Source organism: Protopterus annectens, chromosome 9.part0 (genome assembly GCF_019279795.1).
Source record: "Protopterus annectens isolate FY-2018-M chromosome 9.part0, PAN1.0, whole genome shotgun sequence".
In the NCBI taxonomy this organism is placed as follows: domain Eukaryota; kingdom Metazoa; phylum Chordata; order Ceratodontiformes; family Protopteridae; genus Protopterus; species Protopterus annectens.
The window spans coordinates 932,927,437-932,954,935 of record NC_056743.1 but is presented as its reverse complement, the minus strand read 5'-3'; the positions used below and the strand labels follow the sequence as shown (position 1 = coordinate 932,954,935).

At 36.1% G+C, this 27,499-nt stretch overlaps 1 protein-coding gene across 1 annotated transcript in view; it reads left to right on the top strand.

Annotated features, from left to right (window-relative positions):
- LOC122811676 (lens fiber major intrinsic protein-like) overlaps window positions 1-21,516 on the top strand; it is a 107,942-nt gene extending 86,426 nt beyond the window's left edge. Inside the window, exon 4 of the mRNA XM_044083675.1 lies at window positions 20,638-21,516. Within this exon, the coding sequence (XP_043939610.1) occupies window positions 20,638-20,814 (177 nt within the window). The 3' untranslated portion in view covers window positions 20,815-21,516. The remainder of the gene's footprint in view (window positions 1-20,637) is intronic.
- Window positions 21,517-27,499: the final 5,983 nt, after the last annotated feature.

Here is a 27,499-nt window from a genome sequence, read left to right as displayed (position 1 = left end):
ATCTCTCAAAATTATCTTCCACGTATAATAATATAGCTAGATTTGTCACTGGTAAACCCTTCAGAGCTCACCACTGTCTGAATCTGCAGCAACTTAACTGGCTTGAACTGTCAAACATGTTGCTTCATTCCCAACTGACATTTGTCCAAAGAGCATTCTACCAACCTCACAACACACCTATACTCTCCAACCTCATAACCCCCTACTCTAATCTGAATTCCCTCCGTTCATCAAGTAAGCTGCTAGTTACCTTAACCAAATCCAATAACCTAGCAGGTGACTCTTCTCTAATACTATTGGAAAACATTGGAATCAACTGCCTACTGAACTTACTTCCATTGCATCTACTGTTCTGTTTAAACAAACTCAAAGCCACTGGATGTGTCCCTGCTCTAATCCTGACTAAAGTTATTTGCTTCATCTAATCCATCTTTCTCTCCATACTTTACTCTCCATCCTGCTTCCTCTCTTCACCTTTCTTTCTCTACCTCTTTAAACTCCTCCTCTTCATCTTTCCTCCTTATGGCTACAAATCTCTTTCAAACAAGTATTTGTCTCCTTATTTTTGCTCTCTCACTTTTGCTGCTTCTCTTTCCTTGATCTTTACTCTCTCTTCCTGGTATGAAAACATGTTAGTATGTTCATCTTGATGTTACTTATTCCCTAGAAAGTCAACTTCCTTTTCTTTCTTTTGATAACTTTCTTTCATTTCTCTTTCCCTGCTCATACTCTTACTATTCTTGTTTAGAAATAGGTAATAATGTGTATTATGATATTTGTGCTTAAAATGTATTTCCTTTTGTTTAAATGTGGAGCTTTTCTCCCCGGGCCTCTGCTGAAAATGGAAATATATCCAGTTGGACTAGCCCGGTCAACAAATGTAAAATAAAATAAAAATAAATAAAATTTACTGAGACTGTACTTGCCCTTGCCCATAACCAAACCTATACAAATACTACTAGTGCCCCCCAAACCTTACAACAACCCCACATTTAAGCTACAACCCACCTCAACCTCCTATATAAGAAAACTACTATCCCAACTAAAACCAACACTAGGAGCAGATTCCCTCCCCAACGAATTCTTAAAACTAGCAGCAACTGAAATAGCTAAACCAGTCTCAATCCTAATAAACCGATCCATCTCAGAAGGTTCAGTACCCTTGATCTGGAAAACTGCCTATATCATACCCCTACATAAAGGGGGAAATTCTTATGACATATCTAACTACAGACCAATAGCAATATTATCCCCACTTGCTAAAATATTAGAAAAATGTATTCACCATCAATTAATGACACATCTTATTGATCAAGATCTCATATCTCATACACAACATGGGTTTCGGCCAGGACATAGCACAACCACCGCCCTGCTAGCATTCATAGATACCATTAATCACAACAGGAATAATGGTAAGATTTCTTCAGCCCTCTTCCTAGACCTATCAAAGGCATTTGACATGGTCAACCATGAAAAGTTAATCTCCCATCTTGTAAGCCTAGGCTTAGATAACTCATCAGTCTCCTGGTTTAAAAACTACCTCAACAATAGACAACAGGCAGTACTATGGAATAATAACTTGTCTCCACTCCTACCTGTAACACTCGGAGTACCTCAGGGATCTATACTGGGCCCCTTGCTGTTCCCAATTTTTACAAATAATCTCCACTCAATCGCAAAAGGTTCAAGCCTTATTCAATATGCAGATGATTCAACTATAATATGTAACGCCCCCACTTTACCAGACCTTCACAAAAAGACACAGGATAACTTTCACTCAGTGGAAACATGGCTCACTGAGAATGGCTTGATACTCAACCCCAAAAAAAACAAGCTCCTACTATTTCATCCCTCAACTACTACTGCCCCCACCTGCACCTTTACTATCCACTCTAATAATGGTACCCCCATATCACCTGAAGCCCAGACAAAACTACTAGGTATTACTATTGACAATAAGCTCAAATTTGATGTACACATCAATCTGGCCATTAAAAATACTAACAAAAAGCTAGGTAGCCTCTACAAATATAAAGCATTCCTGACCCATAATGCTAGAACTACAACTGCACGTACACACCTTCTCTCAACACTACTGTATGCCTCACCCATCTTGATTAACTTATCCAAAACAGAAATCAATAAAATGACAACCTGTTACAATCAGATAGCCAAATTTGCTAACAACAGCTCCTACAGAACACATCATTGCCTAAACCTAAAGCAATTGGGCTGGATGGAACTACCTAACTTACTTATTTATAATCAGCTGGTTACTACTCATAAGATACTCCATCAACAAAATATATCACCCAACAATATTCCTGTCCTAGGCAACTCCGCTCAACTGACAAATTACAGTTAACTGTTACTAGATCCAACAACCATGCGGGAGACTCCCTTTACTCTTCTTATGTGGCCAAAATCTGGAACTCCCTGCCTACATCCTTATCCCTGATTATCTCATTACCTACATTTAAAAAAGCTATCTACAACTACCTTAGCAACAAATGGTTATGTCCCTGTTCAACTCCAGACTAATGCCGGATCCACTCCAGTACTATTGTAACCATTGTCCTAAACTAGAGTCCTATCTGTTACTTGCATATAAACGTACACCACATCAAAGGTATGATAACATACATATAACAGTGTTAGTATGAACAATGTAAAACTGTTTAATGACTATTGTAAAATGTATCTGTCTGTAGTTTATACCTATAAGTATCTGTAGTTTATACCTTTAAGTGTCAATAACTAGAAACCCTTATGGATCTAGATGAAATATGTACCCAAGTTTGTCTGTATGTTCTGTGAAAATTGTCTCTTTGGAGCTTTTCTCCCCAGGCCGCCAGTGAAAATGACATACATCCAGCTGGACTATCCCGGTTAAGAAATGTAAAATAAATAAAATAAAATAAAATAAATAATAATATTCTGTATGATTAGTGTTATTCACCTTAAAGATCTGCATCTAAAATCCCAGTCTCTTCTTGTTTCTTGAGCTTCCCCTGTTTCATCATCATCCCTTTATACTTTGAATTATAGGTTTCTGCTTGTGCTATGTATAGGAGCCTTAACTGTATATCTCTGAAATACCCCTTCAAATTGGGTAATCACAATCCACCCTGTTCTATTTGAAGAATCAGCTTATCCCACTTTACTCTTTGCTGTCTTCACCTCCCAGATACAATCCTTCAGCTCTTCATTAATTGCTATCCACAACTTCTCCTCTGGTTGATAAAAATATGCCTGACCTGTGTATAACTAAAGGGACTAAAAAAATTTAACTGCTTGTATCTTACTATCCATATCCATATAACAGAGCTTCCAATCTCTCAGTTTTTGTATTATCTTTTTTAGACTCTTCCCACATATCCTTAGCTGCCATACCAGAATCATTTTAATTGACACTCATAAGTACTTAATTTTATATGTCCCCATAAATATGGATATTGCTGAACCAATTTGTGTGTGGGTGCATAATTTACAGCTATTGCCTTTATTTTAGCTGCATTCATTTTGTATCCTGAGAAGATCTAAAACTGTCTCAAAATGTTTCCCAACAGTGAAACGTCTCTTTCTGGTTTTGTCACATATAAAATAATATCATCTGCAAATAGAACAACTTTTCTTTACTAACATGCTAATTATATCCTTGAGTTTCTGAGTCCCTTATTTTCTTTGCTAATAGTTCTTAATATAATGCAAATAACAAAGGGGAAACAGGACACACCTGCCTGATTTCTCCGCTCAAGCAGAAACTATCAGAGAGACAACCTCCCAATTTAATTTTCACCTCCAATCCCTCCTATATCTTCCTAATCAACATTATAATTTTATAAGGGAATGCAAATGCTTCCATTGTTCTGTTCATAAAATTCCACCTTACTCTGTCAAATGCTTTCTCTGCATCAAGACCCACCAATAACAGTGGTGGGTCTTGATGCTTGTGTGGGTACATAATTTACAGCTATTGCTTTTATTTTAGCTGCATTCATTTTGTATCCTGAGAAGATCTGAAACTGTCTCAAATGTTCCACAACAGTGAAATATCTCTTTCTGGTTTTGTCAGGTATAAAATAATATCATCTGCAAATAAAGTCATCTTTTCTGGACTACCATGCCAATTATATTCTTGAATTTCTGAATCCCTTATTTTCTTTGCCAATAGTTCTAAATATAATGCAAATAACAAAGGGGAAACAGAACAACCCTGCCTGGTTCCTCCGCTCAAGCAGAAACTATCAGAGAGACACCCTCCCAATTTAATTTTCACCTCTGATCCCTCATATATCCTCCTAATCAACATTATAATTTTATCGGGGAATGCAAATGCTTCCATTGCCTTCTCATAAAATCCCACTTTACTCTGTCAAATGCTTTCTCTGCATCAAGACCCACCAACAACTGTGGTATTTTCTTAAATTCTTCTTCCCTCTGGATCAACAATGTTCTGTCAATGTTGTCAAATGTTTGCCTTCTCTCCACAAAACAATATCCCTTGGTCCATATCTAGCAGTTTTTGCATCACTATTGCCCATTATTTTCACCATTATAGACATGAACACCTTATAATCATTGTTTAGTATTGAAATGGGTCTGTATGAAGTTGGAGCTGATGGGTCTTTACCCTCTTTAGGTATTACAGCTACTACTGCTTTCTTCCAGGATGTTAGTACTTCTCCTCCTCCTAAAATACTATTAACAAAACCTTCTGGATTTGTATCAAATTTTTCCTCCTAGCTTCCAGACTTCCACAGGAATACTAACTATTCCTGGGGACTTTCCTGTGGATTGGTTAGACATCACCATTTTTATCTCATCTCCTCCTATCCTGTTAGTAATTGAACCTCATCTACCTCTAACCTTGGCATATTTTATTCTTCCTTTCTTGTTTCATAGAATTTCCAAAATATTTTTAATACCTCTACAGGATCTCTTCTTATCTTCCTTGTTGTAGGCTGCCCAAGCTTGGTGACAACCCCTTCTACAGTCTGTTGCCTGAGTCATTGTCCTAAATGTTTTTTGTGCTCTACTATTATTATCAAAAGTTGCTTAACAGCAATCTTTCTAAACTCATGCATATTACCGAGGTAATCTCTTATTACCTCTTTAGCACTCTGCAGCTGCTCCTCTTCTTGTTCTGTGAGATTCCCCCCTATTCTACAATACTTCAACATTTGTCACTTCCTCTAAGTAATTCTTGTTATGTCTTAACAATATCTCCCTTTCTTTTATTTCCACCCTATTTTTTAAACTCCACTTTTATTTTATCTCAGCTATATTTTCAGACATATGTTCTATCTTCTCTAATAGCTCCTTAACAATTTTACTACCCATTCCTTGAATTCATCCCTTTTTAACAGATAAGTGGAAAAGTGCCAGTGTCTCATTTTTATTTTGTTACCCTGTGTTTTTATTTTAGCAATTATCGGCACATGATCTGAAACAGGTATTGGATGTGTATCAACACTTTCAATTAAATGCACATGTTCCTGTGAAATGTAAATTCTGTCTAGCCTAGACTGGGTTTGTATCTGAGGAATAATATGTAAATTCACTCTGAACTCCTAGTACTAAATTCACATCTTCCACACCAAATATTTTTATAAATTTCTTCAAAAATGTACCCTCCTTTGTTATATTTTTCATTCTGGGCCTGCAGACACATATTCATTGCTGCAAATCAAATTCCAGTCCAGACCTATAAGTAATATTCCTTGCTGAAAGCTGATTATTTCTCCCAGAATTTTCTTAAGCTCCATTATAGTAGTTTTAGGTAGAATATAAATATATGCAAGTGTAATCCTCCTCCTTTGCCAGTAGCCTCTTGGTACTATAAATCTACCATTATTATCTTTTTTGTCCTTTTCTTTCACTGTTGGAGCTCCTCTTGCAATTAATATAAGTACTCCTCATTCTCTTTGTCTCAGCTATTCTGCTGAATAGCTATCCTGAAAACCTTTCTTTATCAAATTCACGTTTATTTCTTTTCAAGTGTGTCTCCTGTACATAGCTATTTGCAATCTACATTTTTCAATATAGCTCACTACTATTTCTTTTTTGTATTTATCTGTGAGACAATTGACATTTAGAGGCATTACAGAAATTATCATTGTGTTTAAAAGTTATTATTTCCACCTTTTATGTGTAACAGTTTTTTTGTTAAGTGTCTAGTTCCAGCTTTTGTGTTACATGCATACACTGTTTGGCAGGTTAATCTTTTATACAATTGTTTCTTGTCACATCCATTTGAGCCTATGTCACATCTTACAAAACTTTGTGTTCAATTGAAAGCCCTCAAACAAAAAACAAACATGTCCTCAACACCCCCATAAAATCTATTAGCTTAATACTAACACAGAAAAATGTGTAGAACCTCAAATATTGAAGTTTTACCATCATAATAGGAACATGTGTCCCAAACTGACAGCCACAATCAGAGACTTGAGTTAACCTAAAATAAAGGTTATCCATGCTAAGCTGCATGGTACAGCCTGAGAGGGTCTACTTCACCTTATTGCATGTTGAAAATATCGAACAGCAATAATGTCATAAATGCTGTACATCAAAAGTGTTGTTGCGGGATCATGGTACACTGGGGTTGAGAAAATGTGTTCTTTCCTCACTGTAGTGCGATCTCAGAGTTGGTATATATAATTAGGGGTTGTGGGGGGCACAGCCCCCCAAAAGAACAGTTTCGATATACTTCATTTTCGATGTTTATGCCGTTCGATATTGTAATCTTTCGACAAGGTAATATAGATGTGCCTGAGCTTCTACTAAGTGCTGCCTAGTTTTCTTTTATCTTTATATAAGTTCTATCAGTTGGGAAAACACTTGAATTGTTTCAGAAAACATTATCTACTAGTCATTTCTCTTTAACAGATTGTCTCCATAGAGACATAAGGATGAGATACAGAGTTGCTACTAAGATACATTTATTTGTTAGAAAAAAAGCTTTATAATATTCAATGTTCTTTTTCATTTACTTGCTTTTTCTTAAAACTCATTACTAGATCAGCTAAGGACCTTAATCCAGTCAGTCCCCTATGCAAGAATGAGAAAGAGTACATCAATTTTTCTTTTGTCATGCTCTTTTGACCCAACTTTTCTTTTTTTTTTTTACATTGCAGTGCCTACATTTTTAAAACTGAACAAGGAGAAAGAGAGAAGAATGGATGAAAAAGAAACAGGAGCACCTGTTTATAGTATTATCCCATTTACACTTAAAATAACTGAGAAAACTTTACTTTATATCATGCAATAAAAATCGTGTGCTCTAAAAATATTACTTTTAAGAAAAAAAGTTTTACTTACACTTAACTTTCTTCCTCCTCTTCGCCTCTCCAAAGTCTTCTTCTGAACATTAATGACATGATGTAAGGCATATGCTTTAGGATCATCTACAAGTTTAACAAAGTCAGAAAAGTCCAATAGTTCCAAATTGTCTTGCTCTACCATGTTTCACAAATATAATTATTGCTTTGTAATCCAACATTTGTCAATTTCCAAGTTACTGGTTTTATTCCTGTTCATCTCCATCTCCCAAATCCTGTCTCTGCTTCATTTCCAACATACTCTTGATTCTTCTAGTCAACTCTTGTGCTTTTTCCTTCTCTTAAGCACTTTCTGTTGAAACAGTGGAAAAGATTTGGCTGGCATAGTCTATCTGTGGTCTTCATTACCAGAAGAACAAGAAGCAGAATCTCCTTTGGTTTCACAGCTCACTTATTGTTGGACAAACGTTTGTATTTCCTCCTTAGCATGTACTACATCAAAAATGATTTTGTCCCTTCAGGAAAGAATATTTTGAAGATAGCTGGGTACACACAAACACTCTGCTGCCTCCCACTTTTAGTACTTTGTCCTTCTGTCACAGTTTTGTCAGAATCAATTCCTTCTGGTGGTATGATTGGATCTTTAGTATTAAAGGTCTAGGTTGGTTTCTCATAGCCAGGTTTGGAGCATACACACAATGTGCCCTTTCAATTAACAACTCCTGCTGTGGAATACCAGTCCAGTTGCTTATTTGTGCTTTCATAAGATTAATACAGTCTGTTCCTTCCAGCTTCTCTAGTACTGCAGAAAATTCCAAGTTTTCTCTCCATGCTCTCTCCTGTAATTCTATTATTTTTTTAAACATTTGCTCTGTCCTCTAATTCTATTATTTTTTGAAACATTTTTCTTGAGCATTCAACCATCCTTTTCTTCATTTTGAACTCAGATATTTGCAGTTTTATCACTTCAACTGAATATTTTTGTGAATATGAAAGGAGAGCTTCCATGAAAACAAAAATAAACCAATAAAACTAAAAACAGTTCACAGTGTTTGAACAGCAAATTGCAAACAAATTGCTTCAACAGTACATATAATATAGAAATTGTCTTTGAATAGGCTGACTGTAATCCAAGACTGAATCTTAAATCAAGTCCAGTGTAGTAGCCACAAAAAGACACCAGCTTTTATTACATTCCCATGCAAATGGAATATGTTATAAATCCACCAGTGATTAAAGGAAATCTACCAACGAATGATCCAAAGTCCATTAAAGCAGAACTTTATTATTAACACCAGTAAAAAAATAAAATAAAGTAAAACATGAGAGCAGGTTTATCACTTTTGTCCTAACAAAACATTTGGACTTCTTATTTGTTTAACACTTCTTCCATTTTTTCCAGCTTTTTGTTATTTGAGTTGATATACTCCATCACTTTTTTTTTAACCAGGTCTATGTGCAGTTGTCTTATACTTGCCTTTAGGTTACTGGAAGTCATGTCTGGAGCTTGCACTGCTTTTTGCTGAACAGCTGCAGTGCTTTTCCCAGTCAATATTTTTTCCCTCACCTTTTGAAGCTGATTTTATTTCAGCCCCTCTGTATTTCTTTTTTTCTGGCATCCAGGCAGTGCACTTACTAACCAGTTACTGAAATTTTCTCAGAACAATAAGTCCACTAGCTTTCTCGACTGAGCTTCTGTTTTCACACTGGGAGAGAGAGAATTAAGCTATTACTCAACGTGCAGCCATCTTGGAAGTTGTTAGCATGCTATCTTGTCTAATGTTAGATTATTTTTATGCTGTAATATTTTAGTGCCTTTCCTTCTCAAGAATTATATCTGCTGCCCTTTTTTCAAGCTGTAGCTTTTACTACGCTTCTTTATCTCTTGGTCCAAGACAATCAAATGATCTATGAATTGGCTACACTTTTCCACTAACTTCTTACATAAACCCATTTCTTCTCTCAGAAGAGACGGTGAGGAATTACACCATTCTTTTGGAAGTTTGAGGTTATCTGTATATAGCTCAAGTATCTCCCACTTTCTGGAAGCATGGGATCATACAGTATTATCAATGTGAGCAGTACATGCATACATCCATATATGTGCTTCACTGTGCGGATTTTTTCTGTCTCCGAGTAATTTCCTTACCTTCCCTCTTATTGTAGTCTTGGTTAACAGAGAGGCAGCCAGACAGTTTCATTACCCTTGATTGAGTTGCAAATCATTGTGATTACTTCCATGAATTGTAGCTTGTCAATTGCTCTGGAAAATTACTGCCTGCATTATTTTTTATTAGTATGCTGGCAGTGATTCAACATGGAATTAGTAGATTTAAGTTAGTATTTGGAGAGGCAAAGTTTCCCACATGATGGGTGTAGGATGGCCTGCACCCTTGACAAAATGCTTAAAAATATAAGTGGGGGAAAAAAGAAATTGTGTATGTGTTTGGTTCAGGCAAAGCTTCAACCACTTTTTTAACCTCTTGTAGCCTCAACCAGGTATTACCTAGCAATTCATAGAAGAAAGACCAGACAACACAGAAAAAAATTACTCTCATTTGAGAGGACAGCCTGACCCACACCCATACAAAGATCCCTCTCCCACAACAATCTGGCTACATTAAGGTGAGTGCATGCCTGTTAAAAATGTTAACTTCTTTGGGAGGTACATGTAAGCTGTTGACACCGGTCATGCTGTTAAAAGAGCTAATCTCGATTTGATAAAAGAATTCAATACCATAGTTCTTGCTTAAATTGTAAGGAATGTATCTGCCTTAAATATATATCCTTATGTGGTAAGATAGATAGGCAACCGGCTGAAAGACAGAACCCGCACAGCAGGTGGCTTTTCAAATATTGCTAATATAACCAGTTTAGTCCCCTTGCGGATCTGTACTCGGTCCTCTCCTGTCTGGCTTCTACTTCTCTGATGTCAAGACTCATAATCAGGACTCTAGTTAACCACATTTGCAGACAACTACAAATTTTGTGTAATTTTAACCCCCCCCCCCCCTTCAGATAGCTGCACCCTTCAGAATGAGCTTAGCCTAGTTAATACCTGATATATAGATAATGGGCTTAAAATGATCACTAAAAAGTATAGTATTGTTTCATTCAGAAAACATAAATCACACACAACATACAGTATAAATACAATTCCCTTACTAACTGGAAAGGTAGTCAGAGACACAGACACTTGGGTTGATAGTTTCCTTATCTTTGATCATCATGTGGCAACTGTACTCAGGAAATCCTTCCACTTAGCAAAACTAAAAGCCAAAGCTATTTTATCTAGATCCACAGATGTTATAATTTCCCTATATTCAGCAGTGGTCAAGCCCATTAGAGAGTACAATGCTCCCTTCGGGATGCACCTCACTGAATAAATCAACAAACTTGAAAAGTCCCAGAGGTTCCTAACCAAAAAAATCTCTGGTCTTAAGAACCTTAGTTACCAGGAGAGGCATGAAGCCCTGTCCCTGTACTTTGCATCTTATAAACTCTTGAAGGGTGATCTGAGCCTTGCTTACCATGCCATTTTTAGATTCAGTGGGCCTTGATCTCCTATATTTCAGTAAGTCAAACAGCACAGCTAACACTAGAACCAGAGAATTGAACCTTTATCAGCAGATGCACAGAAAGTGATGGACAGATAAATTCATCACCCAACACCTCCCCTGTCTCTGGAATAAATTTCTGAAGGTTAAGCGATATTCAATATTTTCCTTCAAACTATGACTGGATGGCTACTTTCAAATTTACCTGGAGACTGACTGACCTCTCTCACCTTGAGAAAGAAGTAAAAACTGAGGATTGGTAGTGATAAGGCATACATGGTCTTTAGACTAAATGACCCTTGAAACTCCTATGCATCTTATGAATCCCTAGTTGGCTGTCCACGACCAAAGCTTCTGCTCAAATTCCGATTTCTAGAATTGTGTCAGGAAATTCTGCATAGTCAGACCAGCCATATAATATAACGTTCATCATCATCCTCTTTAAAGACTCTCATCATGGCTTTCAAAAGATATATGCTCAGTGCCATTTCTCCCAGGAATGTATATATCCATGTGCAACCCTTCACAAGCTATATAAGACTTAAAGCAATTTTCCTCAGAAATATAATTAATCTTGTGTTGTCCCTACACATGCTCTGTAACTTTCAGTGTCCATCTTTTTCAGAAATATTCCATAAACTTGGACTATCCCTACTCACGCACACACTGCTACAGCCCTTCAGGGATTCATTTAATTTTGCATTATTGCAACACTTACTAACATTCATACATAAATGTTTACTCATGTGTCATCTTCTTCAGTAATCTCTCTGTCTGGGTTACTACAATCAAACTTCTTAAAACCAATATGTCATAAACATGGCAATGAAACCTATTATTTTATTTCTAATGCTGTGCACCCCACTATGGCATTAGTATTAAAGAACCTGTCTAGTCCTGTGATTCCATTACTGCTAACAGCTTACAGCTTGAAGACTATCTCAGAGCTTGTTTTTCAACGCACTAGATTTATGTTTGATATGGCCCATAAATAAATCAAGCTCTGTCACAAATAAAGACAAAAAAAAAAGTACTTGACCACCAACGGTAACTTATTATACAATCCAGGAAGTTTCTGTGACATAAAATGTCTCCCTTTGCATTAAATATTACTAGCAATGATCTATTCTTTTTTCTTTTTGCCTAGATGGATATGGAAAGGAATATGAAGGAAAAATAATTTGCTCTAATAGTAGGAGGTTACACCAAGTTCTAAACATAAAGCAGAATTGTTCCCTAAAAGAATTTATATAGTTAACTGTGAATAACCAAATATACTAAATATACTAGCAGGTGTGTGTGTGTGTGTGTGTGTGTGTGTGTGTGTGTGTGTGTGTGTGTGTGTGTGTGTGTGTGTGTGTGTGTGTGTGTGTGTGTGTGTGTGTGTGTGTGTGTGTGTGTGTGTGTGTGTGTGTGTGTGTGTGTGTGTGTGTGTGTGTGTGTGTGTGTGTGTGTGTGTGTGTGTGTGTGTGTGTGTGCGTCTGTGCGTGTGTTGGTAAAGCATGTGTTGATGAAGCACCCATGGACCCTGGATTTCCATTCAGTCACATCATTTTTGAAAATTTATAAGAGCATAATCATTTATTCAGTACCCGATGGTCTAATTATAGCTGATAGTAATTTAGCTGGATGTAAATGATCTTATAGCTGTTTCTGGAAAGAGTAGAGATATTTTGTTAAAAAAACAAGCATCAATATGTATAAAATCCAAAAAAATATTTACACTAATACAATAAAACTCATAAAAGAAATTGTACAAAAAAAATGCAGCTGTATGCCATAGCCATTTTTTTCATGTTCCCATTATTAATGAATAATCCCACAATTTATTATAAGGCAATTCATCACAATACAGGAACCAAAGCATCCAAGTAGCACTGACTTACATCTTATCATATATCTTCCTATCTTTTGTGTTCCACATTCGTGTTAACCATAAAGTATCATATTCAGTGTTAAATGAGTCAAAATCTGTCATCTAAACTGAGTTATATACCATATCCCAATACATTTGCACTCTAGAACAATATAGGAGTGAATTATTTAGTATTTCCTTTACATAAACATATACTACATAATCTTTCTGTTTCACCTTATATTTCATCTGGCCTTTAACTGGTAATTTTCCCAACAATAATTGCCAATAAAAGTCATATAGCTCTTATACATCCTTAAACTTCTGCTTTCTTTCCTGTATCATAGTGTTTATATGTGTATCTAAGTATTCCCATGTTTTTCACAGTAAGAATAATCCATTATTTTCATATACCACAATTTTGTTTGTACTGTATCATGTTCTATGTGTGATTTCCCCATTAGTTTTGTAGCATATTTCTTTAGTACAGTGTGCATGTGTCTTCTCTGTTTACATTGTATTATATTTTTCAAATGATCTTTAAACTATTTCCATAATATTTTCCCAGTAAGGTCACAGTCAGTTCAGTTGTCCTAAAAGTTTATATAAGTGTACAAAAGACAAAGAAATATGATTAACCGAGTCTAATCCCCTTTCTTTTTTACGATTTACAATTCCTTTAGATCTACATCCCCATATAAATTCAAAAATTAATTCTAAAAGCTTTTTTTAGATTTAGGAAGCTGATACACATAACCTACATGCCAGTTTTCCAATCACCATTGTATGTAAAATATTTGTTTTATCAAAAGACAGTTTAAAAGCTGCAAAAATTAAAGGGGGGGGGTCCTCTCTGATAAGTGCTGTTTGAACAGAGGAATCAGGCAGGGGTGTCCTCTTTCTCATTTGTCATTTGCATTACATTTAGAATGACTGGCAAAGAAAATAAGGGGTTCATCAATATCCATATTTATGTGGACATGATAAAATGAAGTTCTTAAGAGTATGGGTCAAAAAGGATTATATTATGGCAGCTAAGGATATGTGAAAAGATAATACAAAAACTGAGAAACTGAAAGCTGTTGTTTATAGGTATGGATAGCAAGAGACAAGCAGCAGTGAAAATGTTTTTAGTCCCTTTTGTTTTATATACAGGTTAGGGATATTTTTATCAAACAAAGGAGCGTTTGTTGACAGTAATTAATAAAGAGTTGAAGAATTTTACCTGGTAGGAGAAGAGGGCAAGGGTCAAGTGGGATAAACTGATCCTTCTAATAGAAAAAGGTGGTTTAGAATTACTTGATTTGAAGGGATATTTTAGAGCTACACAGTTAAGGCTCATATATATAACACAAGCAGAAGGTTATAATTCAAAATGGAAAAGGATTATGATGAAGCTGGAGGGATTCAAGAAATAAGGAGAGACTGGGATTTAGGATGCAGATCCTTAAGGAGAATAACAACAGCCATACAGAATATTATATTCAAAAAGTATTCTAAGGACTACACCAACATGGGAATGGAGAAAGGAGATTCTACTAATAGGGATGACTCAATAAGGGGTACAGAGAATAGGCAACAGGAGGCTGTAATTTAATGGAAAAAACTGGCAATAGAAAGAGCTAATAACTATACAGGGAAAGGTAATAGAATGGGAAGAGGCCAAGAAGACATTTGGACTGCATGCTAGAGACTGCCTTCCCTATCAGGGATTTATATCAGAGTACAGGCAAAGAAAAAGGGATAGGAGAATCCTAAATGAAAGACCTGTTCTGGTAGAGTTTTTAGTTGAATCTAGAACATAAACTGCTGTTAAACAAGGGATAATTAGTAGGGCATATAAAATATTGGACAATAATTATAGGAATCAATCAGAGGAGGTTAGAAAAGATTGAGAAGAGAGACTGGATAAACAATTCACAAGGAAACAATGGAAGGACATATGTATGGCTGCCAAATATGCAACAAAGTCTAGTAGATTTAGGAGTTTTGCTTGTAAGTGTTTGCATAGGTATTTTTATACTCCAAGCAGACTCCAAGGAATTTTTGCTCAGGTAGATGGCAAATGTTGGAGATGTGATGGGGAAGAAAGAGATAATTGGGAACATAATGTTTTGGTAGTTTATTGAGTTGGCAGAATTTTAAACATTCTCTACAGACTACTCTGCCAGAAATCTTGTGTGAGCAAATAGGTGTAATTAATGAAACAATTTTTTTGAGAGATGGAACACAATATCTGAATTAGTAGTGAGGTCTTGTTAAGTTTAATCCTGTTGTCTGCCAAAAAGTAATGACTTGAAAATTGAAATTGAATCAAAGTCTAAACCAGCTCAATTTGAAGTACAGAACATTGTAACAAAGATACAAGAATTGGAAGTGGGATCTTTAAAAAAGGGTGGGAGCAAATTACATAGTAAAAATGTAAACTGTGCGAGCAATATATGCAGAATAATATTTTGGAGGAGGAGTGAGGTTTAAGGGAAGGCAGGACTTGATCAATTTATGTAATGCTGGATTGATGATAACTGTATAAAAGACTATGTGTGATGAATACTATTTGTAACTGTAAACATGTTAGTGTGGTTTGTTTTCTTTTATATAAATGTATGTTTGCCTATGTCTTAAGTGATAATTCAAAAATAGTATTTTTTTTTCCTTTTTCCTCATCCTCTGAATCAACATTACGTTTCTGAAATATATTCACAATCTTCACTATCATCTGCAATTAACATTTTGTTATTAATTTCATTTTCTACAATACTGTGTTGCTCCACTTATCTAACAAGGGTATCAGTCTTCAATTCTTGTCACTCCAATATCTTGAAGATGTGGACAATCAAACAAAAAATGCCCTGCAGTTTTTCATTTTCAACAAACTTTCCCACAATTTCTACTATTATGTCCCACTTCCCTAAATTGTAAGCATTTCATTTTATCACAGTTCTGTATGAGATGAGACCTGCCCTTTATAGATAACATATGCTTTGTACCCATGTATATTGCCACAGCACTTGGAATATGTTCAATATTACCATCATCCACTTTCATAGTAACCCATGCCTCCAAGGCACCATTTCATAAATGTCCATTGTCACATAATTTTGTACCTCATGCACAGATTGTCAGACATTCAAAAATACTGTTGAACAAAATCAATTGTAATATCTGCAGAACAAAAATGAACAGTCTTTCGCAATATTCAGCCCATGTATCAAATATTGCCACCAAGGAAGAGAAAATTGTTAAATTTCTCACTGTTCTATTAAGCAATCAGCTGATGTCATTGTTTGAAATGTGATGTCACAAAATTGCTCTAGCCCAATATGTTTAAAAACCATCATTAACAGAAATACCCAGCAGAAGTATTATATTATCCCATAAAAGGGGGTAGATTTGGTATAATGGTTAAGGTTTTCACCTCAAAAAAGTGCAAGGTTTGATTCCAGCATTGGGGTACTGCATAAACTTAAAAATGGCCCTACAGGACAGTTAGCTTAATATTCATCTATAAGTATCATCTTAGTCTATAATTTGATAAAGCTGGATGAGAGTCTGACCACTCGTAACTTTTTTGTTGTACTTCAACACCTTTCTGAAAATAATTCTGCAAAATCTGAGCATATGTTTTTTTTTTATTTCTACAGTCTCTTTTCATATCCCATTATCAGCTTTCTCATCTCAACCATCTATCTGCAAAACTGCACTAGTTTCAATCAGCTTAACCAAACCTCCATTTTGTAACATATGAACAATGTTTTTAGCACACCCATATGCTTCTGTTTGAATCTCTGAAGCTGTTGCCATCCCTTCCTCATCCTTTCATGATCTCTATGGCCCCTCACATAACTTTCAGGATTGAAAAGAGATGTTCCTGTTGCTCAGTCAGATTTCCATCTAATTAGTACTAGGTCTCCCTTGAAAAGAGGACACTGACCTAGTGGAACTAATTTGATCAACAAAGTGTAAATAAGTAAAAAAATAAAAATGTTATATTGCCTTTGAAGGTGTTGATTTGAGACATGGACAAACGCCAGCATACAGTCTGAGTTAGGTGTAAGTGACTGGGTGCTAAAGTGTTTCTCTATTCTGATTTAATAAAAGTTAAGTGCTTTTGTTGCTTATGAATGCATTTAGTTTCCTATCAGTTTGCTATATATATTCTTTGCCCCGCAGATCATCCTCATTTTATCCATACCCTAATGCTGCATGGGCTCCACATCTCACTTAACAGTTGTTGCATACTTTTTCAGGCCTTACTAAATAACTCTCTACTAAAGATGTGCAGAAGAAATGATGCAACACCCCATCATGAATTTGACTAATTATATTACCCTTATTCTTATGTAAATCTCAGTGCAACCTTCTCTCCTTCTCTCTCAATTTCTATCTCATGAACATGTCTAGACTTCTGCTATTCTACTTGTGCTTTGTAACCCTTAGTAACACTGAACTTTCTGAATCTACTAACGCTTTACTTTAAAGCTTGTATAGTACTAGCACCCATAGGTTCATAGGTAGGTACTAGGCTATCGGCCCAAGAGCCTACGTAAGCCTAGCCAACAAGGTTCCCTGGCTTACGCCACCCAAGAAAGTTATTTTCCTGTGCCCCTGTTGAGCACAGCCACAGAAGTGATCCACAGGGTGTATTTCCTATTTCCCATCCACTCATCAAGGTTTTTCTTGAAGAGTGCTAATGAGGAACTTTGCTTGACATAGATGGGTAGCTTGTTCCAGAGTATGGGAAGTCTCTGGGACATGAATCTATCCCTCCACCATATCCTGTTTATTGTGGTGACAAGGTTTAGGTCCCTAGAGCATGTAGTTCGGAGGGATTGGGATTTCTTTAAGTGTAGCATGTCCAACAGCTCTGGGTTTGACAGGGTCTATATCATATATTCGAAATTCCAAAATGTCAAACACCATATGTTTGAACTTGGAATTTTGAATATTGAAAACATTGAACACTCAGAATAGCGAATGTTTTCCCTGGGAAAAAATTTGCTGTTCCGAGAAACATACACAGAACACAGGCACACCAGAATAAATAAACCACGCACATACAGTTAACCAAACCCAAACCCACACTAAACCACACATACATTACTAACTATCCACTTACCTTAACCTGCACCCTAACCCTAAGGTTCGTAACTATCACACACATACCCTACGAATCTATACACAAACAAATTAATACACAGAAGTACAGTTAACAAAACATAACCCTACACTACACCATACATACATTACTAACTATCCACTTACCTTAACCCACACCCTAACCCTAAGGCCAGTAACTCTCACACCACAGTGGAGGAAATAGCGAAGCCACAGAACGGCCCACCAAAATCTTGCCCTAGGTAAGATTTCAATGTTCCGGGGTTTTGCTATTTTCACCATTCGATATTTAGGGTTAGATGTTTTGACATTCGGCATTTTCCCTCTTCGGAATTTTGATATAGACCCATTTGACATAGCTTTATATGTTAGGCAGGGATCACCTCGGAGTAGGCGATATGCTATGGAGTAAAGTTGGAGTTTTTTGAGATGGTCAGTGTAGGGCATCTGTTTGAGGCCAGTAATCCTCTTTGTGAGGTACTTCTGTGGCCTTTCCATCTGCTGCAGATGTCTTGTGAGGTACATTCCAAAAGGGGTGTTGCACTCTATAATGGGTCTAATGAGTGTCGAGTAGAGGGGAACAATGACCTCTTTTTTCCCGGATGAGAACCATTTTGTGATGAGGTGTGCCGTGTAGAAGGATTTCCTGACTATTCTGGCGATGTGATTATCAAAGGAGAGACTACTGTCCACCTGGGTCCCAAGGTCTCATCACACATTCTGCGTTAAGTAGACTGCCACCTATGTGGTAGTTCATGGGTACAGAGTTTTTACCAAAGGGGATGAGAATGCAATTTTTGGTATTGAGCTTGAGGCCATGGCTCTGACATCAGGCATCTGTCTCAGTAAGGCCATTCTGTAGGATGTCCACATCATTTGGGGACTCGACTATGGCTCCTAGTTTGCAATCATCTGCGAACATCATTAGCCAAAGGCCTTCTGTGTTAGTCTGTACTTCAGAGAAGTAGATACCAAACAGGAGAGGTCCCAGGACTGAACCTTGTGGTACTCCACTTGTCACTGGTTTGAAGTCAGATTTGGAGTCTGCAACTTTTACAGTGTGGGTTCTGTCAGTGAGCCAGTTGGCAACCCATCTTGTGACGTAGGGATTTATACCTAGTTTAGTGAGTTTAGCTATAATTCCAGAATGGGGGATGATGTTGAAAGCCTTGACGAGGTCAAGATAGGCTGTGTAAACCACCTTACCCTCGTCTACGGCTTTGGTGACTGCCTCAAAGAAGTTGATCAGGTTCAGGAGGCATGATCTGCCTTTCACAAACCCAAACTGGGTGAGGTCCAGAGTTTGGAGGTTACCAATGTCTTTGTCTATGAGTTCCATGATGAAACATTCCATGCCCTTACAGACCAGGCTCGTCAGGCTAATAGGGTGATAGTTCCTGGGATCAGTGGTGGCTCCCCCTTTGTGGAGTGGGATAACTGTTGCTGTGCGCCATTTAGTGGGCACAAATCCTGACTTGATGTGTTCACATTGCCTTTTCTGTGAATGAGTGCTTCCTAATGTAGCTCTTTCTCTGCCTCTTATTTAATTGCATAACTTCAATTTCATGTGTAGACATTACTCAGAACTTGTGTGTACTGTTCACTAAATGATCTCCTACTGACCACGTCCTTTTCTCTGCCTGTATTCTCTGGTTTAAATGTAATAATGTAATTTCATTTCTCATGAAATGCTGTGCACAGGAAACACTGTGTCTGTAAAAAATGAACTTGTGAGCAAATCTGTGAATTGCATGTATATATTTACTCCATTCAGTTACCAATTCTGAGAATTATACAAAAGAAATGCATGTAACTGGTTAATGAAGAAAGTGTATTGAAAGCATTGAAACCATTTTTACATGAACCTGAGGTTTCAGAGGTTCATTATACCTTTTCTGGATTATTCCTTGGTGTATCCTTTTGCTGTTGCTGGGCTATTGGATGTGTTGTGATTATACATTACCACATCACCATTTGGGAGATTTTCACATTACCACTTGGGTAAATTGTGCATTACCACATTATCACATTATCCCTTGGGTAATTGTGCATTACTACTTGGGAGATTGTGCATTGCCACATTACCACCTGGAAGATACTACATTACCACATTATCACATCACCGCCTGGGAGATTGTACATTACTACATTACCGAATGGGAGATTGTACATTACTGCATTACCACTGGAGAAATTGTACATCACCACATTACCACCTGGACGATGGTACATTACCACATTATCACATTACCATCTAGGAGATTGCACATTATGACATTACTGCCGTACCTGTCTTGGGAGATATTACACTACCACATTATCAATTACCACTTGGGAAATTGTACATTACATTATTACACTCCCACATTACCACATGGAAGTTTGTACATCACCAAATTATTAAACAACCACTTGGGAGATTTTACAATACCACATTGCACCTTGGGAGCTTGTTCCTTATCACATTGCCACTTAGGAGATTGTCTATTATCATATTACCACATTAACACTGTAAATGAGCACATTACTACATTACCACTTGGGAGAGTGTAGATTATCACATTGATAAGTTACCACTTGTTAATGACAATGATTACTAAGATGTTTGAAATCCTTTACTAGGATTAGCTGGCTGCAATCGCCATGACCACCATGATTAGTGAGGTGAAAGTTAAAGTTCCACCATCTCCCATATCCTGGCTTTATTGTAACTTCCTCCTCATCTTTATTTTGTCAGTATCTTTATCATCAGGTTTAGTAGACCTTTGGCATGGAATCTGTGCTGTTTTGATCACCTCTAACAGACTTTTTGTCATTGCAGGTGTACTGGGTAGGACCACTCATCGGTGCCACCATTGGAGGAGTGGTGTACGATTTTATCCTGTTTCCCAGGATGAGAGGACTATCAGAACGACTAGCAATCCTCAAAGGAAACTATCCAGTAACATCTAAGCGACCCCAGGAAATCCAAGTTGATCCCATAGAGCTGAAGACATAATCTCTATAAAAAGGAAACAGCACTTAGACAAGAGCCAGAACCAAACTCTCCTCATCACTGCTTACACCAGACTGTCAGTAAAGGAGGGCACTGTTATTTACATAATCAGGGAGGGACAGAATTTTTTTTTTAAGGGAGGGACAGAATGTTTTATTCCATTCCTTCATTGACAGGGAAGCAAAAACTCCCTTTACTACCATTTTATGCATTGTGTGGCTATTTTAAAGATATGATGCCTCTCTGTTTTACATTTATTTCCTATTTTCTTCAGTGGATAGTTAAAAAAGCAGTGCTCTTCTTCTCAAATCATGACAAGATAAACAGACTATCACTTCTGTAGAAAACACCATAATCAAAATGGAACATGTACAGTCCTCAACTGAAAATGTATCTCTGGAAGAGTTTGCTTACAACCACAGTTCAAATAACTTTGACAGCTGAAGCGACTGAAATGCAGTGTGCACCTAGTCAGTTTCAGGAAGCAATGTACAGCCAATTCCACCTACTAGGATTATGTTTACTTGACATTTTCTTGTTACAGAAACTCTGTCATAAATAGGCTAACATGCTTAGCCCCTACGTAATCAGCAATCTGTATTATCTATTTATTGATGCGTTTACAAACTTTGAACTCGTACACTTTGTGATCTACAAGGGAATCAAAGGGTGACAGTATAAAAATGAATAAAAAAAACACGTGTACACACACACACACACACACACACACACACACACACACACATTCATACATAAATGCAAGTCATACAGCTGCTTATTGATTTTATTTTGCACACATCTGATGACTTAATTTTAATGCGTTAGATAAGGTAGATAAATAAATAAATGTGCCATATTGTAGCAAAAGTTAGATAACATGCAAAGACTAGAAGTTGCAGCTTCTTGAGAATATTTGGCAAAGAGTGAATTTTATTGTGGGACACTTGTATGATTTAGTTCCTGGAGACTGAATGTTCCTACGGAATCTAAAACAAAAACAATCATAGTTCTAGAAAAACTCTGAGATCTTCAACAAAATTTTGAAAGAGTCTAATAAAATTTAAATATATATTATGAACTTCATATGCTAGCCCAAAAACTGAGTCATTACACTAAAAGGATGGTCCTAAGTTTATTTTCACCAGTCAGCCTGGATTCAGTAAGTGCTACTTAGCTCCTGCAAAGCACCTCTCCGACTCATCTGCTTTTGTGCAATTCTTATAAACATTTTTTGTGCAATTCTTATAAACATTTTTGTGAAGTTCTAAGTGTTCTTGGTTTTCTTGGTTCTTTTTTCATTTGATTTTCCTCCAACTTGCAGTTTCCACAATATGGAGCCCCTTTTTCAGTTAGAGGTAATTTTATTTTGTTAACCTGACTTTACAATAGTAGCTTTTTGATAAAGGAATTTACACTAATATCTTAACTTCATTGATTGGGTTAAGGATTTAAATGCAATGAAGCCTCATTAAGTGGAATTCTTTTGTCTCTTTAGCATGAAGTTATATCAGAATACATCAATATGTGCTCAGTTCTGCACCACAGAAGGATGAAGACCTAACTGCAACCCAGATGACTCGAGTTTCAGGAGTAGTTTGGGAGATGGAAGAACTACTTAGGAAGGGGACGGGACTGAGTGGCTGATGCTTACTTACCTATCTTGGGGGGGAGGTTGTGGCTTTCGTTTGCTGATCACCATGATGCAAGCTGAAGCTTGTATGATATTAAACCAAGGACATGGACTTAGTGCTACCAAGCCAGCAAAAAGCATAAGGAAAAAAAGGATACAACAGTGTATTTTGTGTAGCAGATGATTAGTGTTCCTGTGCCTGTGTTTGGTTTTTAGTACATTTTTAGTATATCCAGCACAGCCATGAAACAACGATAGTGCAAAAGAAGGACTCCAGTGTGCTGGTCAGACAATATATACCAGCAACAACACTGCACCCATCTCTCCCACTGTAGTGAAACCCATTCTAGTAAAAGAAGTACAAAGTGGTAAAGTGTTTTTCAGTAATTTATCTTTTCATGGGTGCTGTGTGCATTCCCAGCATTTGTCCATTACAGCTGACACATATTAAGCGTTTCAGTTTATCCTAATATTTTTGCCAAACAGTTCAGATTCCAAACAGTATGAAGAAACAGGATCCGGTACTATAAAGGTTGTCCAAAATAGATAGCCAGCAGCCCGTTGAAGTAAGTTAACAAAAGTTTAATGTCCAAAAAATAAAAACAAACCAAAACACAACTAAATTCCAAATAGTACAAAGTGCAAATAGTTCCATAGGTCAATTATTAAGCGCGTTCGTCTCCGCATCCGGAGACTTCCTCAGAATAAATTGAACAGAATCAGGTTTCCTTATATACACAATATGCTGAACCCATTAAGTCTTTAACCAATTAAGCATGAACACTAACAGGCAAAGCGGCATGAAAAATATATGTTCTGTTTAAAAAAAACATTCCATTTTAAAAAAACGTGAATCTTGAAAACTTTTCGCGTTTATAGACTCTCTTCGTGAATGACACATGTGCTTATACTAATAAATTCATCTTTCATATTTATCCATTCAAGAAGCTATGCCTAATTTTGTTAAATAGATTCTAATGCTAGGAAGAGGTTTATTATAGTCTACTTAAAACATACGAATGTTATGATTTACAGTTATAAAATATAAAAATATATGTAGTGTATTTGTATAGTTCATTTATGTGAGTTATATTGTTTGATTCAATGCATGTAAAATGTGATAAACCAAAATACATATGCAAATACCTACACTTTTGTCACTTCCCAGTAGTATTTTGATATTTTAACTAATCTTCAGATGGATAAGCATAAAATCCGTTATTAAATCATTAAAATTGAACTTCATTCCAATTAAGTTATATTAAAATATTAAAACCAGAAACATATGTTCTATGAACTTAATATGTAATTACTGTAAACATAGTACTAGTATGAATATAAATATAATTATTGATAAATATGTCAATATACATATATATGTATGATATATATGATGTAAATTATGATGTAAAACATGAATAAGCAGCAAATAAATGTGCAGTGCACGTATGGATGACCAATACCAATAAATATTAACATTGTTATAAATTTAGTACAATTATCAAATATACACATTTAAATATAAATATATAAATACATAAATATATAAATATATAAATATAAATATATAATCATATATATATATATATATACATACACATAAATACATGAATATATAAAATATGTAAATTGAATAAAAATGTATAAATATAAAAATGTATATGTAAATATGAAATGTCCAAAAGACATAAAAAATGTAACAATATAAATCTAAAAATCTGAATTCCGATTGTTCACAGTTCTAAAACTTACATTTGTTATCTACATTCATCAGAAAATCCTACTCTAAATTTATTTCAGAAAATGTGTTGATTGGTATTACAATTTAATACTGAATGATCCTTGGAGTCCCCTTGTTTTCTTTCTATTGTTGTCCACCCTTTGCTATTTTGGGATCTGTGGCTAAAATCTTGAGTGCTGGGGTAATGGAAACGTGGTCATTTAATCCTTTGCCACAACTTGCATCTAGCCGTAATTGCCATATCATTTCTCTATACTCAATTTTAGTTTCCCAGTCACCTCCTCTTTCAGGGTATTGTACCACCTCTAATACCCAAAACTTGAAGTCAGCCTTTTCGCACTTTATAGCGTGTCTGTATAATGCATTGTTTTCGTTATGTCTATTTATGTCTCGAATGTGCTCGTAAATCCTATTTCGCAACAACCTCTCTGTTTTTCCTACGTAAAAACTCTCACAAGCCGTACATATTACTAAATATACTAAGCCCTTGGTGTAACAACTGCTGTAGCTACTGGCTACTAGCTTTTGGGGAATACTTGCAATCGTCACTTCTTTCTTGTTGTAAATGTAGGAACATTGTGCGCACCTGCCACATTTGTGTGTTCCATGTTTCCTGTTAGTACCTTCCACCTGGTTTTCTTTTCTTTCTAAAATATTCTTAATATTGAAGTTTCTCCTATAACTAAACCTTAATTTATTCTTAAAAATATCTGTTTTGGTTGCTATATTTTTGAACATATCCCAAATTTCGTATATCCCCCTATTTAACCACTTGGTACCATAATAGTATGTGGTAGTCAGGTAAGGTGTTGATTTCACTTCTGTCTTTCTTCTCTCTTCACAACCCAAATTCTGTCCGCCACAATTAACAATTTCTACTTCATGGTATTCGCTACTAAGAAGCGGCTTATATCTTGTCCCCCTTCCTGTTATCACATATTCTTTGACAGAATTGATAAGGTTGATAGGGTACCCCCTTTCCATAAAGAGGTTCTCCAAATAAATAATTTCACTCAAAAATTCTGCCTCATCAGATATCATCCTAGCCATCCTTATCATCTGACCTTTGACGATGTTCCTTTTGAGTTGTTTTGGATGATCACTTTGATAATGCAGGTATGAGTTTGAAAAGTGTTCTTTTCTGTATATGTTTGACTTGTAACACTTATTAATCTTGTCCTTGGTAAGTTTAACATCCAAGAAATGCATCTCATCCGTCTCTATCTCATAAGTAAAGTTCAAAAATGAGGTTGTGCCATTAATATAACCTATAAATTCATCTATTTTCTCCTTAGATCCTTCCCAAAAAATAAATATATCGTCTAAAAAACTAAAATATTGCACAATGTATTGGTTATATTCTGTTTTAAAAACATATTCTCTCTCCCAATATAACATTATAATATTTGCATACACAGGTGCGCAGGCTGAACCCATAGCCACTCCTTCGTTTTGGTGGTAGTAGTCCCCTTCAAAGTAAATAAAATTATATTTAAGCACCAATTCCATACTTTCTAATACATTCCTGAAGTCAGAAGGTGTAAGCCAATCCATCTCTCCCAGAACTTTTTCAAACCACTCTAATCCTGTTTTTTGGGGTATAACTGTGAACAATTCTTTTACATCAATTGTTATAAAAAACATATTATCTTTAAAAAACATTTTGCTGATTTTGCTTAAAAAATCCCAAGAATCTTTTAAAATATGCTTCCATCTAGAATAAATTTCCTTAGTCATAACATCCACATATATAGCCATAGGCTGCATCTTTGAACCCTGTGATGCCACAATGGGTCTCAAGGGGGGGTCTCGTAAAGATTTATGTACTTTCGGAATTCCAAAGATACCTGGGATGACAGGTTTGGCCACTTTCAAGTATTTGTATAAAGCCAAGTCTATCAAACCAGTAAAAAGATTGTCTTCCAAAATTAGGTCTATTTTCCTATAAAAAATATTAATTTCGTTTTTGGTCACAATACTATAGTTTTGGTCCTTGTCTAAAATCTCTTTCATTTTCCTAATGTATTCCCATGTCTCCATAAACACCACACCCCCTCCCTTGTCTGGCTTCATTCACGAAGAGATTCTATAAATGCGAAAAGTTTTCAAGATTCACGTTTTTTAAAATGGAATGTTTTTTTTAAACAGAACATATATTTTTCATGCCGCTTTGCCTGTTAGTGTTCATGCTTAATTGGTTAAAGACTTAATGGGTTCAGCATATTGTGTATATAAGGAAACCTGATTCTGTTCAATTTATTCTGAGGAAGTCTCCGGATGCGGAGACGAAAGCGCTTAATAATTGACCTATGGAACTATTTGCACTTTGTACTATTTGGAATTCAGTTGTGTTTTGGTTTGTTTTTATTTTTTGGACAGTAAAATTTTGTTAACTTACTTCAACGGGCTGCTGGCTATTTATTTTGGACAACCTTTATAGTACCGGATCCTGTTTCTTATCCTAATATTTTATGGTGTGTAATTGCATTCTATAACTTTTAAGTAAATGGAAGAATAACTGCCTTGTGCTGACATGCAGGGAACTGACTCAGTCTTCCTCTGTCTCTCTTTTATTCTCATTCACTAAATGTTAGAAAACATACAAACATCACAATGCATGCACAAAGGAAAGCGGCAACCTATCTAATATTCAATTGATCTTGTGGACAGGTGTTGCTATCTGCTCAGACTTTCTGTTAAAAAATTAACACTATTATTGTTATTATTATTAACATTAACATTGTGTCTCTCTTAAGATTTCTTGCTGAATAAATATAGTTTGTTATACATGCATTATAGGTTCATAGGTGTTTGTACTAGGCTAACGACCACAGGGGGGCTTTTTAAGCCTAGCCATGCATCCCAAATGTATGTGATGAGTTTTAGATGAGGCTCATGCCTCTCAACTGTCCAGATTTTTTGCCTCATATTTTTGCCCTATACCTCATAAAATTTGTGATTTTCTGGCAAATCATTGAGGACTGAAGTGACTAAAATGACAGACATTTGAGTTTCAAGCTTTATGTCCTTCAGAAAATGCATATTAATCCTGAACTCATTATTCTATCAGCTTTGAAAGTTTATAAGATTTAAAATCTGTCTCTATTTGTGGGCCATTCTTCCTTATTATTTATGGCTTTGTCCAGATTTCTTCTGCTGACAAGTTGAGGGGTATGGGCAGGCTTGAGCTTGGGTGATCAAGCATTCAAAGGCTGCACCTGTCCATTAGGTATGTATGTGCCAGATTAGGGGGCGAATTTCTGACCTCCAATCCAGTGGTCCAAGTTACACTTGAATTGAGTTAGGTAAGAACTCTG